Source organism: Apis cerana, linkage group LG3, assembly GCF_029169275.1.
Source record: "Apis cerana isolate GH-2021 linkage group LG3, AcerK_1.0, whole genome shotgun sequence".
Classification (NCBI taxonomy): Eukaryota; Metazoa; Arthropoda; class Insecta; order Hymenoptera; family Apidae; genus Apis; species Apis cerana.
This window is the reverse complement of record NC_083854.1, coordinates 1,225,095-1,241,809: the sequence shown is the minus strand read 5'-3', so window position 1 is coordinate 1,241,809 and position 16,715 is coordinate 1,225,095. Positions and strand designations below refer to the sequence as shown.

Genomic DNA, 16,715 nt, shown 5'->3' with positions numbered 1-16,715 from the left:
CGAGAATTCAAAACTTTTTGACTTTCAAATGACCAATTTTTAGTATAAATATTTCAAACTTACATAAGTACATCTAATTATATTTTACGATAAAATAATGCAATTAATTTTTTAATTTTTACAATATCCAAAATTGTCTGTATTTAGTCAATTTTTAAGACCAAAATTAAATAATCAAATTCATGAATTAATGAAATCATCATAAATATAAATGTTAATTAATGAAATCATCACAAATATAAATAGAGATTGCTTGTTCAAATTTTTCTAAAATTGTGATCATTATAATATCTTTCGGCTTATTACATTTTATCATAAGTATTGATCGTGCACTGATCAATATATAAGGTGTTTTTCGTTATTCATGGAGAATACAATCGATAGAGAATGGATTCTTCATGAAAAAAAGAAATATGTATTATTTTTTTTTGAGATTTTGCTTTCCATTTCCATAAATTTAAAAAAATTTTTAATATAAATAAATTGACTAATCTCTAATTATGAAAAAAAATTGTGAATGAATTATTAAAAATTATTCAAAAAATAGATTCTTTCTATTTAAAAATCAATTTCAAAATTTGAAAATTTATCAATTTCTTGACTATATATGTTCTATTATATTATTTTGTATTATAATATATTTGCTTTTTTCACATATAAATCATTCGTATCTAATTTGACGTTAGCCAATTATATTTTTATCTAAAAAAATTTCAAATTTGATTTACATAAAAATGAATGCTCAAGTGAATTTTTTTTTTCTTTTTCATGAATTATCCAATTGTACCAAAAATAATGGAACATCCTGTATATCTATCTATATGATGAAATTTCATTAGTAAATCATAAGGTCATATCATCACAAGATATCATCACAATTCATCAAATTGGACATAGAAAAGAAGATAATCGAATTGCGATCGACTTACATACCATGATTCGATCGCTTTGTTCATTCCTTTCTATGCAATGAAATAAAGATTAAATTACAGTTCATATAAATAGTAAATTTATATAATAGTAAATCTATCATGAAGATAATCTAACGATTCATGAATTTTTTTCGACTTGTAATTGCTGAACAATTGATGGAAACTGGATGACTCTTTTTATCCTTATTATGGACAAATATGTATATATAATAAATACATAATATAAAGAAAAATAATCTAATAACAATATGTTCAAAGCAAAAACTGAAAAATAAAATTACATCAAATTAATTGAAAAATCATTAATTTTATAAGAAAAGATGAATTTTATATTATTTTATATTATCTCATTATTTAGAAAGTATAGATCTTTTTTTTTCCATGGATATAGAAATCTTATATTAAATTTTTTATTTATTGTAACAAGATATACAATTATATTTGTGTAATCAGAATAATGAGACATAAATAAATAAAATAAATAAAAAATATTTTTGATAAATGTATAAAATAAATATAAATATAATTTTTGTAGCATAAAAAAAGTACTTAAGAACTGTTTGCAAACAGAATCTTAAATTTCACAAAAACAATTTTATGTGTATTTTACTTTCATAAAAAATAAGAACATAATATTTATGTAGTAAACCATAGATATATTGATAATACCATAACTTTGACTGACAATATTATGCCATAGAATATATATAATTATTTATTTATTTGACAAATTGAATCATAAAAAACAGAACAGTTAAACATTCATATATTGTTGTTCTACAAAAAGTTTCTTAAAACAATGATATATATCTGAATAGTCAAAAAGTAATGGAAAAAAATTTTTCTTTCAAATTGTTAGAATTATCAATGTAATTTATATAAAATTTCAAGATTATTAATTTATTTTTTTTATTCCATATTAATGAATGTTATGATTGTTATGAATGTTATAATGTTAAATCAATGTTTATTATATTATATATTATATATTATATATTTATTATTATATTATATTATTATCTAATATATTATTATTATAACAGATTTAGAAATATATCATAAATGAAAGTATCTTAGCGAATTATAAAAATATTTAAACATTATCTAATAAGAAAATTCACTTAATCCGAAAATTTTAATAAATTTTAATGAAAATTTATACATATAAAATATAATTTGTAAAATATAATAAATTATACATGAAACAATGACAAATATGAAACACAATTCTTTCAATGAAAAATTTCTTTAAAATTGTACCTTTCCATGTTTTAAATTTAATTGTTTGGAAATTTTTTTACAATAAAGTGATAGAGCACTAAATTTTAAATTGAATGTTATAATATAAAATATTGCACGCAACATTGCAAAGTTATATTTAAAAAACGAAAAACGTAATAAAATTTTAAATGTTAATTTCATTTCTTTTAAATAATTTCTTTAAATGATAATTTTAAAAATATTTATAAAATTATTTTAAAAATAATTTAAAAAAAAATTGTTTCATATATAATTTATTATATTCTGTGCACTTAGAAAGTTTCGTTAAAAATAAAAAATTTTAATATTTCATTAAAAAATAAAAAAGTATTAAAATATTTTCGAACCACTGTATATTTATTTATATATTATATAAAATGCTTTATAATATGTCAGAGCTTTAATTGATGCAGGTTCAGATATATATATATATATAGATATACAAAAATTTATCTGTAAAGCTTCACAAGGATTAATTTGTTTAAAATCTTTTTCTAGTATTCACTAGTTTCTTATTTGATTAATGATCATGTTATTGTATATCAAAATAGAGGAATAAATAAATATTTATTAAATTAAAATTTGATCTAAAAATATTATTTATAAAATCGATCAATCATTTTTTATTTCTATGCTGTTGCATTAAAATAATAAGATAATTTTATTTATTGAATTTATTTATTTTTATTCTATTTAGGTCTATTTAGATAAAAAGTATTTCATTATTTCGTTACCTAATATAATTCTATATTACTTATTATCTATAAACATGATAATTATGATTATATTTTCGATAAATTGTTTCAAATCAAATAATCTGATTGAAATTCAATATAAGTTCAAGATTAAAGTTCAATGTAAAAATATTTACATTATTCTCTATAATTAGTTATAGATTCATAAAACACAATATATTAAATATCACGAGATATACAAATATTTATCTTGAAAACGTGGCAAAAAAATATATCTATGATCAAAAAATTTTATATAAAAAATTAATAACATTTAGATTAATAGTAAATATGAATATTTTTTACAATTTTGAAAAATTTTATAAAAATAATTTAGAAATCATTAATAATTAAAATCATCATTTATAATTTTGATACTTTCTTAATTTAAATTTTTCAATAATAAAATTAACAATTGGAGTATGTATTTAAATTTTTCCAAATTGCATTTTGATATCATTTTTTTAAATTTATTAAAAATTTATTTAATATGTTGTATTTTCAATCTTATCTTTTATTTTTTTCAATTTTTATTTATTTAAAAAACTTTATCTCTTACTTATATAAAAAATTATTGCTATTAGTTATTATTGTAGAAATAATAAAATATAATAAAATAAAATAATTCTTGAAACAAAAAAGAATTTGTTTTTTGCGAAAATAAATTTTTTTTACTTTTAAAATTCAAATATTGAAGTACACATAAAAAAGAAAAATTTTTTATATATAGATAATATGTAAATAATATTATTAAGAATTTATATAAAAATATAAATAAATGATCAATTAATCTTATAAATAAATTATTTATAATTAATTATAAATATATAATTAACAAATTAGAAACTAATTATAAATAAATAATTAATAAATAAATAACAATTAAATCATTTTTTAAAATCATTCAATTATTAATAAATTGATATTAATATTAATATTAATATTAATATTAATTTAAATGTTTAATTATTTCAGCATTACAATTTCATAGAAAATTGATATTGAAGAGATACAAAATCTAAACAAAAAAATCTAGAGAGATTAAAATTATAACCAAAGAAAACCAGATCTTTAGATATTTAATTACCAGGCACAAACTTGATATTCAATTTTTTTCTATATTTATTATAAATATTTTTAATTTTTTTTGGTATCACTACAAAAATATTATATTATTTTTTTTTCTTTTATGATATTTATTATAGAAATTTTTTAGAAAACATATATTTTTTTAAAAAATATAAATAAAAATAAATTCATATGAAAATATGCATACATAATAATTTTTTGTTCATTCAAATTCAAAAAAGAATAAATTCAATATAAGATCCATATCATTTTGAGATAGACAATAAGATTTTTTTGTAATTTTTGTTTTTTAAATAAATTAAAAATTAAAATATTATAAATAATGTAAATTAATATAAATTAATACAAAATAATATAAGTTAAAATAAATTTATAAATTAAAATATATATTTAATATTTTTAAACCATATTTTTAAACCATATTTTTAAACCAAAGATGTATGAATTGTCTATATAAATATGTTCATATTCCTCGCACTTTCATATTGAACTAAACAACTGTCGATCAACAGTAAGTCACTTAGCGACAAGGTCTTGATTAATGAATTGTTTAGTTATTGTAATTTCGATAAAGATCATTGGTTTTATATACCTAAATAAAAATTTTTTTTTCTACAAATATTTTAAATTTTTAAGTCTGGAATAAAGAAACGTTGACAAATAAAATAAAAAAATAGAAAAATAGATTTTTAAACAATTAAAATAAATCACTACAGAGTTGAAATAATGAAGCTTTCATAATTATATTAAATTTTATGTTTTTAAAATTTATGGTAAAAAATTTTTCAATTATTTCTTTATAATTTATTTATAAATACAAATAAAGAAAAAATTATATTACTTCTTTAACAAGATTTAAAATATATGTATTATTTGTACAAAATAAGAAAAATAAGTCATAAAATAATTTATTTCAATATTTCTTCTTATAGTATAATATATCATATGTGTATATATGTATAATATATAATGTATAATATATCAATATAATAAAGTTACGAACGATGCATCATATTTTATTTAAAAAAAAAATCTCTGACATCGACATCAAAATGTGATCGATTTGGCATGGAATGACTTTTATACATAGATATCCAATGCTGATATATATATTAATATACTATATATATTATATATACTAATTGTAAGTATTTGAATCATCTTTAGATCGTTGTGCTGCTTTTAAACATATATTTACTTATAAATCAATCTAGAACTATTTTTGAACATTATGACTGAAAAGCTAATCTATTAAGCCTATAATAAAAATTTTTAAAATAAAGTAAAAAAACAAAGACAAAACGATAATGTCTTTAAAAGCTTACAAGTATAATAGTCAGATAGATAGATAGGTAGCTAAATATATAGATTATCTTAAAATAAAATAAGCAAAGTAATATATTTCCGCTAAACACTTAAAATTCTCGCTCATAAACGGTAACAGACAAAACGGAGTCTTGTGAGTTTGCGTTTCTTTCGTATGCAGAGTACTGCGACATCACATTACGATCCACTGCGGATGGTTGACTCGAAATCGAGTCGACGATGTTTCAGACGTTTACGCAGTAACAGACTTTGAGTAAAAGAGAAGAAGAAGGAATCGAGCGAGTGCAAAAAGAAAAGCATGGTAATACGAGAAAGGAAGAAAGAGCGAGAACGGTGAGGTGAGGCATGGCAAAGAGAGGAATGAAGTAGAATGGAGAGGAAAGGAGAGGCGGGAGAGAAAGATGGACGGCATGGCACGACGCAGCGCACGGAGAAACCGAGTCAAACTCTCGGCCGGCTGGCGCCGTTCTGTCGGCCCCCGCTGCCTCTTGCCACTGCCACCAACAATACGCGCCGTACACCTCTTCCCCGTTGTTTCGCCTGCCATCGTCACCAACGTCAGCACCAATGCCAGTACTTATAATACCAATACCAATATTGCGACGTCACCATTTCTATCACCAACTCATCATCACTATCGTTGATAATAATCTTATTTGTGTAGAGTACTTTTTATAAAGAAATGCTCGATCCTGTTCAATCGTAAACTGAGCACACGTGTTTAAAACTCATTTGTGTTGTGTGATCCGGTCAAGTTTCCAAGCGCGACGAGACGAAGCTTACTCGACTTTCGGGCGCCTTCACGCAGCAGTATTGGTGCTAAACCGATATACACGATACATTCTTGACAGACCGAAGTGATGCGGAGGCTGAAAAAGAAACGACGTGTTCGTAGTAGTGATCGTATCTGTAGAATCGACGGCATCGATACTGATGGTAATGTTAATAGTACTGGTCATAGTAGTGGTGGTAACGGAGTAGTGGTGGTGGCAGTAGTAATGTAGTGGTAGTGGCGGTGGTACGTAGAGGCAGCAAAGTCACAGCGGGCAGGCAGACCAGTTGGGACTTGGGACTATCGCATGCATGTGCGATGAAAAAGCACGAGGCGAATCAGTACTTTTTCGACCGTGCTCGTGTCAGGATGTGTTTCGTTGATTTTTGGACTCGAATTAATTTCGTATGTGAATAAATTTTCGCGTAATGTGTCGCGAATAATAATTGTGATCCTGAAAATTATCTTTTTATTCGTGATTTTACATTTTTCGTTTGTTCCTCATAGGGGTGCAACGAAATTCAAACACGGACTATAAAAAGTGTTAGAAAGAAAGGAAGCCAGAGTAATAGAAGAAAGATCTAAGAAACAATAGAAGAAATTGAAGCACAAAGAAGTTGCGTATAATACGATTTGCCAGTACGACTGATCGCTATATGCGTTCGTAGGATCTATCCCATGAAAAATAATGTATGAACGGAGAGTAATGCGCGTGTGGTGATCAAGACAAAAAAAAAATTGTGCTTTCGTGCTTCCAATCATCGATCGATATGGCTCATCACATAGTTGAATCAGTATCCGAATTGTCGGCTTTAATGAAAGGTAAATATTTCTATAAAGGTATATATAGTTTAATTATAGTTTCAGCAAAATTAAAAATATTTCTGATAATTAATATAGATAATCATTGAATTGAATCAAATCTTTTGAATCACATTTATATTTCAATGTTTCGATTTTAATAGAAAAAACATTTCTATTTCTATATTTTTTTCGATTAATTCCTTTTAAATACCTATGAGAAAGTTTAAACGATATCTGGTTGAAAAGAAATTATTCTAATTTTATTATTTCTATTTCGCTTCAACATTCATCGTCTATTAGTTACAAATAGTTACCGCGAAAAGAATTATAAAAGTTAGCAATGTAAATGTCTTCATTCGGTCGATTGATAATGTGTCTGGTGGGAGTTGTGAACAATGATAATTATCATTATGAACGGCGCCAGTCGACTCTGAGCAGATCGACTGCTTTAGCAGTACCAAATGTCATGCTTCTGCGAAATAGACATGACGAAGAAGAAAGATAGAATAGACTGGTTACCTTCCTCCGGAGCACATGGAGAGAGAATGCAATCCATGAAGAACGATAAGATGGTGGAAGGGAGAAGTGACAGTCGATAGAAAAGGAAAATCCGAAAGAAAGATAGGGCATAGCGGCGCCAGCGTGGGTTGGCGAACACAACTAGCAATTGAAATGACTTGCACGAAATGAACGATTTTTTGACCAAACTTGAAATTTTTCGTATTATTTTATTACATTATTTTACATATTATTTTATATTATTATAAATTTCTTTAAGTTTTTCTTTAAGTTTTTTCTTTTTATTCATAATAATTAATTACTGAGATATAACAAGAAAAAATATTTTAAGATTATCCGACTAACACTTTCAATCTCTAATACCAGCATTAAAAAATATGACTGATGAGCGATAATTTTGCAATAATGTTAAAAATTCGAATACTCTGTTATTTGACAATTTATCATTTGAAATAAAATTCGATCGAGTTTGAAATCTTGTTCATTATTTAAGTTGCTTGAATTAAATAAATTGAATTTCCTTTTTTTTCAATATAAATATGCTATTTATATGCTATTTATAAATTTGAATGAAACTTAAGGCGAAATCGATGATCGAATGAAATTTACAAATAAATCAATTGAAACAAATTTTTAAAAATATCATATAAACTTCTTCTATCTTGATGAACTTGTCTTGATATGAACTGTCTTTTCTTATTAAAAATTTTCTTTTACTAATAAAATGAAATGTAAGCTAACAGAATTCTGAGATTGAGATAACGAATGCGATTACTAGTTAAATCAGATTTAATCTTGTCGAAAACTGTTGAGTGTAATCGATATTCTATTATGCATAGTGCAGGTACATATAGGTAAAAAGACAGGAACGAACAACAAGGGAGAGTTGACTGTTATGGTAAACGTCGAACTTTCCACCCACCTGTGCGCAAACCTTGCACCTGCTACCCGAACCGGACTTCTTCCGTCCTCTGACTCGTTCTATATAGTCCCTCGTCATCGCGACCACCGATTTTTCCAGTCCTTGCTTACCGTTTACTATTTTCTCTAGTCTCTCAGCAGATTTTTTTTTATTCTTTTCTTCTTTTATATTTCTTCCGAATTTTGAAATAGTTGATTGATTGTATCATATAAAATTAAATCATTTATAGGCAACTTTATAGATTTTGGATTATTATTGATTATAATTGATTTCAGATATCGAAACAAATTTAAAAGTTGGTATGCAAAAATATTGGTTTATTTAAATTATGAATAATATAATTTTTTTTTATTAGAAAAAAATAAAATAAGAAAGAGATAAAATGTGTTCAATTTCTATCTCAATTCATCTGATACAAAATTAATTTATTTATAACTTAATAAACAAGTTTCAATTAATATTTTTGCATAATAAATTTTATGTTTGGTATCTAGAATATTATTCTCGAATATATGCTTATATAAAAACATTTTCAATCAAAATAAATTATTTTTTATTTTGCAAAAAAGAAAAGAAGAATGAATTGCAAAAAAGCAATACTAAAATGGTATTAATAGGAATCCAATATTAATGATTAAGATAAATTTGATTTAAATATGCAACTGATTCAGAATAAATTGAATATTAGAACAAATGGGATAAAAAATATTTCGATTTGATTCGAAAAATCGTTGTCAATCAAATTTTCGATATATATTAAAAAATTGTAATATTAAGATTTATCGACCTAAAAAGTTTTGTTATACAAGTCATAAGTAGATATAAATGAATAAAAAAAAAATTGTCAATTTTATATATAAAAATAAATCGGAAAAAATAATATTTTTTCGTTTTAGATTTCATTTTTAATAAGTTTGAAAATTTGATAAATATATCTAAATGAATTTGAAATATAAAATATAAAATATAAAATGAAAAATTTTTCTTTTTTGATTTTTTTTATATGCAGAATCATTCTCTATTTGCTTATGCCACCTGTTTTAAGACATCTGGGATACTTTGTATATGTTTTTTAATTCTATAGATATAGTGATAATACTCGGCTCAAATCCAGCAACATCAGTCTTGTTAGAACATAAATTGACTTTAATATTATTCTCACGCAGCCATTTGGCAATTATTTTTTTGTTTCTTTCTTTCTTTCTCTATCTACGTATATAATATATGTATATATTTGTAAGATATTTTATTTATAATCACTGCAAAAATTGGCAGCAGTTTCTTTTTCGATTTATTTTAAAAGAGACGTAGTTTTAAAAGATTACACTCTATTATTTCTAATCTATTAAGTCGAAATTACAAAAAAAGAAAAAATTATTTTTATGGAATCAACATTAATGAATTTTGAAATTTATTATATTTATATATTCTTAATTAAATCTATAAGATTGAGAGTCATTCAAAGTGATCATTCTATCTATGATTTTATTTTTGCTTCTAATTTTAATTTTAATTTCATCCAAATTCTTATTTAGAATGCAAATCTTAATGATTGTTTCAACTTTATTATTTCTCACATATTTATGATTTATATCTCAATTTTGCACTTCATTATTATTAAAAATTAAAAAAAAATTAGAAAAAAAAAAGAAATGATTGAAAGAAAAAAAAAGAGATTTAAATGTTGATAAAAATGAAAGGAAGAAACCGCGAAAATATGTACATATGTATCAATCACGTGACCATTTATTTGTACGTCTCTAACAAAAACGATCGAAGATATCTATTCTGCTGTCAATCGTATGCCTTCGCGCGAATTTATACATTCATCCAGATATTATTTTCGTCTGTTTGAACAATTGTCGAATAATATAATAAAGATGCATGGTATAGTATAGCATCGCAATATTCTCAATATTCGTAATTTAAAGATATGTATTTGTCGCACATTAAATATCTCCTTTACCATTATCTGGAATTGACTCGTTTTTCTTTTATCGAGTTCTCGACAATTTATTTTTTTAAAACGAAGTTTGTATAAATATTTTCATTGTAGGAAGTTTTCAGATTCACGATTTTAACGAAATTCTAATATTCAATATTTGATATTTGTACAAGAATCCAAATTCTGACCTTCTATTTTGCGTCATTTCCTTACCGATTGTGTAAATACATGTATATAAAGTTAGAATAAAAAAAATCAAAATAGTGATTATTTTTTAACAAAAAAAAATTTACCTCTAATTTTTAAAATTTATATAGAAAAGTATAGTATATAGAAAAGAAATTTTATGAAATTAATTTTTGAGCTTCTAATTTTTTAATTTCTTTTAAATCATATTTTTAAATATATTTCTTAATTTTTTAATTTTTATTTCTATCATATTATTATTTTATTCTATTATATCATCTAATTAAATTTTATTACATTAATTATATCTTAATTTATATATTTATTGAAATTTATATTTATAATATAAATAAAGAAAAGAATTAAAAATTTTTTTTATTCTTTAGTGATAATTTTCTTTAATCTATTCCAAATTTTTTATTATTTTTCATAGTGAACAATAATAAATAATTGCAAAATAATGAGCAAAAATATATAAAATCGATAAGTAATATATAATTTTTAATATATAACTTTCAGATTTAAGATTTCTTTTTTTTTTCTCTTTTTCTTCTTTTCTTTTTCTTCTTCCCTTCTCTTTCTCTTCTTCTTTCTTCTATGCTTAAGTTTTAACGGAAAACAAACAATATCTTTTCCATTTACAAATTTTTGTAAATATGCATTGTGCTGATTTGACGAGGAGACAGATGCTTGATATAAATACAGAGAGAAGCAGTCTTATCGTAACTACGATAAACTGTTTCGAGGTATGAATCGCACTGTTACCAAGTGTGTGCAAGTCGTTATTCGACACATTATAACGTTATAACGTGAAGCGTTATCCTCGGAATCATTGATCTCAACGGCGCTTTTACGCCCTAAAACATTTATTAATTTGTTTTAATGCACAATAGCTCATATTATGGATGAAATATGGTTTTCATATGAATGAATAGTCAAAATTGATATTATTTAAAAATTTTTATAAATATAATTATTTTCATATTTTATCATATCTATTAATTGTTTTCAATTTGTCGTTTGTCATTTTTAATTAATAATCTTTTAATATTTATTTAATTGCAAATTTAATTAATTACATGATACATTATTTAATATAATTATATTTTCATTTTTGATAGTGTATTCGTGAAATACTGTTCAAGGATTAAGTTTAGAAAAAATTAAAATTAATATGGAAGTTATATTTGAAGTTTGCATTAATCGAAGATGAAGATAGAATGAAAGAGTTCTTTATCTTGTTTATAACATAAAATATAATATAAAATATAGCAAATAAACTTCAACTGATTTTTATATACAAATACATATTATATGTAAATACCTTGCATAGAGATATTTTTAATATAATCTTTTCGCTTAATTCAAAGATAATGCCGCTAATTTTTCTATATTTTATGTAGAAAGTTATTTAAATATTGAATATTAAAAATTAATTAAAAAAAAATATCGGGAATATTGCAACTATCTATTATATAGATATAAAATATTTTATTATTAAAATATCTCGATGTTTTTTCAATTTTTGTAATTATTAATTTGATACATGATTAAAACGAAAATAAAAATTATATGAGTCAAGATATAAAATAGAATTTAAGCATTAAATTCAAGATATAGAAATTTTTTGATTTCTTCCTTTTGATTGTTTCTGTCTCTCAATAATATTGAATTTAAAAATTTATAAATTTAAAAATTATATATATGCAAATATTAATTTTTATCTTATTACTTTATTACTCTGTGCCGTTAAATGTTCTATATTAAATTTATTTTTTTTTCTTTCAACTATATTCATTTTTTCGTTTCTTTTTCTACATCAATTTAATTAAATCAATATTATTTATTTATATATTAAATATTATTTATTTGATGCTTTTATTAGATTTAATTTTTTAATTTAATTTAAATTATGAAATTTATATTATTTATATTTAAGAAAATTACATTTATGTTTATATTTATATTTATTAATGTTTATTGTAATATTATAATTATTATATAATTGTAATATTTATAATTATATTTATATTTATTAATGTAAATTATTTTTAAATTATTTTTAAATTCATTTTTTAAATTATATTTAAATTTTAGTTTAATTTAATATAGAAAAAAATTTATGTGATTACGATTAAATTTATGTTTAGTCTAATTTAGTTAAATTTTATTAAATTTATAATCAATTTCAGTTAAGTTAAATTTAAATTAAATCTATATTTCTGTACAATTGGACCATGAACAGAAATATAGCAATCAAAGAGTAGAACACGAATGCTAAATTTTACAGATTCATAAATTTTGAATTAGTATATTTCTAAATTTAAAATTGAATTTCTAAATTTAAATTCTTTGATTTTACTCGAAAAGTAATATATATATAAAAATTATATATAAAAAAATTATTTAAATATATAAAATTATATATAAAAAAATTAAAAATTATTTAAACACTTTAAACGAAATTTGATTTCAATTTTATATAAATAATGATTAAATAAATGATAGATTATTATCATAGATATATACGTATGAGTACACATATACGTGATATAAATATAAATAACATAATATAGAAAATGAAGCAAAAATATAGAAAATGAAATAAATAAAAATGATAAAAAAAAAGAATTTATTTATATAATGTAAACGGAAGAAAAATAAAAAAGTTTATGCAAATTATAATCTTTGAATAATCTTATAAATTATTTATTAATTAGAACACTATAATTCGATTGTGTAATTTAAAATTCGTATTTATTTTCTGTTTCAGTCAGTACGACTAATTCCGAAAGGGATGCTGGTTTTTGTAGCGGTGGCGACGAGGACGATATATCTGACCTACACTCGCCAAGCTCCTCGGAAGATAGTCTAGAGGTGCAAATAACGCCGATATCATTAAAAAACAAGAGAAAATTGGCCGAACCTCGAAAAATTCACGAGCCGAATTTAGCCCCATTGAAAAAACGAAGATTCCAACGAATCGAGAAAGAAACTATACCAAGCGAGGAATCGACTAGAATTTTAAGATCACCGAGTCCGTTTCGACCATGGAGTTGTACTAACAAGAGCATCGATTCGAAACTTTCTTTACCTATTTCAGTTGCGGAAAGGTCAAATCAGTGCGTTTTCACTTTATTATCGAATGCACCGTCACCATCTTCCATTGTTTCAAATCGAATGAACCATCACCACCATCATCGTCACCGTCTCCATCATCATCGTTATCATCACCATCATCAACATCATTGTGACAATAATGATAATAAGAAGAATAACGGCGACGTTCGAAAAGACAATCTGGATCAGGGACACGCTTCAGAAGATGGCATCACGTGTGAGATAAATATAAAAGGGAATGATGATTTTCAAAAACAACAAGAGTTGGAATGCCAAGAGAATTTATCTGCCAGATTACGACAGTCGACGCAAAAGTGTGTCATACATGCTGAAAAGCGCGAGTTCCTCCGTCAAAAATCCGATAACACAATGATCTCGTCTGCAAGTTCCACGGCTATATCGGAAACAATATTGTCATCGTCAATAGTATCTCCGATTACGCATCTCAGATTACAAGAAGAACCTTTGTCACTTGTATTGAGAGGCGATATGGCCGCCAGGGTACCGTCGCATCCAGCAGTGAATGGTACTTATGAGAAATCCTGCTCATATTCTATAAAATGTACAAACGTTTCGTCTTCGTCGTCATCTTCTCTCTCTTCTTTGTCTTCATCAGCAGCATCCACAACATCATCCTCGTCCTCCACTTCCTCATCATCTTCCTCTTCCTCTTTTTTGTCTTCCCATCTTCAGCAAGATCATCGATTATCGAGCAATGATAATTCTTGCTCGACAATGGTAATCACATCTACGACGATAACAACAACAGCAACTACACTGACAACGACAATGACGAACGTTCATAACGGTCAAACAAGGCAACACACGATGCCGAGTCAACAGAGGAACTATAAAAACATGACGCGGGAAAGGAGAATAGAAGCAAATGCTAGAGAACGGACGAGAGTGCATACCATAAGCGCTGCATTCGATACGCTGAGACGCGCTATTCCCGCTTACTCGCACAATCAGAAGTTATCGAAGTTGTCCGTATTAAGGATTGCGTGTAGTTATATCATGACCCTCGGTAAAATTGTTGATATCCCCGAAGGCGAGACAGCCAACAGTGCTTCATTAGGAGCTTGCGTGGACCTCGTCTCTAGGACCATTCAAACAGAGGGAAAAATTAGAAAGAGAAAAGAAGACTGAATCGCATAAGTACTATACTATAACTATAGTTGGGCTTAATTCTAACAATATTTATAATCTGATGCGATACAATGTATATATAAATATTTAATCAATTGTCATTTAATCTGTAAATCATTGAAAATTGAATTGATAAATAGTCCAATTAAATGTTTAACGAATGTTAAATATTTTTCCGATCGTTTCTTTAAAATTGTGATGCTGAATAAAAGAATATTTACATATGTACAGTGTTTTTGATGTATAAAAAAAAAGTATAAAAAAAGTAAAGTATAAAAATAAAAAGGAGTTGACAAGATACGATGTATCCAACTCGCAAATTGTATTAACTTATATTAATAATTTATATTATTATTAATAATTAATTTTCGATTTCAGGTAAAAAAGTTTTCGCTTTACTCGTTCGAATTGTAAATTATAAAATATAATATTACGTAATATAATATAAACGTTTTTAAAAAAAAATATCGTGATATTGAATCATCAATTGAGCAAGATATTAAAAAAATGCATAAAAGCTGATTCCGCAATATTGAAAATGTAATTTTCCACATTTCTTCGATAAAACATGACAAAATACATGCATAATATGATTGTTGATCAAATATATCATTTCTTATGCGATAAAATGTACAATTCGAACGCGTAATCGTAACATTTTACATCGTTAAATTATTTTGAATCTATTTATATATTTACCTTTATCAAGATTCGAATAACGGAAATAAAATTTTTGATAAATTTTATCGATGAAGGTAATATTTCATATTCTCTTCGTGTTCTTGAGAGTTGGTAGTTACGACAAGAATTTGGCGATTCACCAATAACAATACAATAATACTGCTGCATTCTCTAATACTGCTGATTAAATTGATCAATTATTCATTCAATCTTTTTAATTTTTTTATCTTTTTGCCTTACATTTTTACAACAAAAATTTAATTTTAATATATCTGTGAAAAAATTTTATTTATTATCATTGATTGTATCTGATGAAAGTAAAAATTTGATTAGATATTGAATAGATCGAATAAATAAAATTCGAATAATTCAATTATCCAAGTAGAAAGAAACGAATTAAAAATGTACTATGTCAACATTCGATTATCGTATATATACATTCCGACAGAAGAAGGAATCACGCGTGCACCTGCTAAGAAACAGAAACAGGTGCATCTTCGTGTCGCTTCATTTTTGGAGATTACTCGAGGCAAATAATAATCACCTGCTCCTTGTGTCACATATAGCATAAAAAAAAAGACCGATAATAAGAAAAATTATTTCGTTTTAATTCTGATATTTTTTCCTTTTTCGAGGAAAAAAATTCTAGATGAACAGAAAATCATATATTGATACATTAATAGATTAATTTTATTAAAATAATATTAATTTCATTAATATTATTTTTTCCTATTCATAATTTTTAATAGTGAATAAAAATTGTCTTTCATAGTAATACTTAAGCTAATTTGATTAAAAATTTGAAGATGAAAATAAAATTTTTAAAATACTACAAACAGTTTAAAAATTATTTTTATTGATTTTATAAATATTTATTTAACATTGAGTAATATAATTTCATTTTTTATATATTATATACTATTTTATTTCAATAATAATTTAATATAACAATTATAAAAAACTTTATTTTTTATTCAATAATATTTCTTACTGTGCAAAAATAATTTTAAATAATGTTATTATTAATATTAATATTAATATTATTAATATATAAATTTTAAATAAATTCAGATTCCAATTAGAATAGATTAAAAAAAGTATGTAAAATCATTTTACAAATATTCTTAATTAGCACATTTGTATTGTGAACATTATTTTACAAAAAAATTTTAAATATAAGAATAAGTAAAAAATATAATTGACAATATGATAAAAATAATGATTAAAAAATATATTTGAAAGCATATTTGAAGAAGAAAAATAACAATATCTTAAG

General features: G+C 23.9%; 1 protein-coding gene across 1 annotated transcript; it reads left to right on the top strand.

Moving 5' to 3' along the window:
• The first annotated feature begins 2,536 nt into the window (after positions 1–2,536).
• Positions 2,537–15,089, top strand: LOC108001746 (serine-rich adhesin for platelets). The gene is made up of 3 exons (XM_017062935.3): positions 2,537–6,518; positions 6,621–6,935; positions 13,263–15,089. Exons 2-3 carry the CDS (start codon positions 6,884–6,886, stop codon positions 14,756–14,758), a joined length of 1,548 nt encoding a protein of 515 aa, XP_016918424.1. The 5' UTR covers positions 2,537–6,518; positions 6,621–6,883; the 3' UTR covers positions 14,759–15,089.
• The last annotated feature ends 1,626 nt before the right edge of the window (positions 15,090–16,715 follow it).

What these genes read in the sequence shown, in the direction of transcription:
- LOC108001746 (XM_017062935.3), top strand. Translation starts at nt 6,884, where the DNA reads ATGGCTCATCACATAGTTGAATCAGTATCCGAATTGTCGGCTTTAATG. An exon ending in ATTGTCGGCTTTAATGAAAG is followed by an intron (nt 6,936 to 13,262) that starts GTAAATATTTCT and finishes TTTCTGTTTCAG; the next exon opens with TCAGTACGACTAATTCCGAA.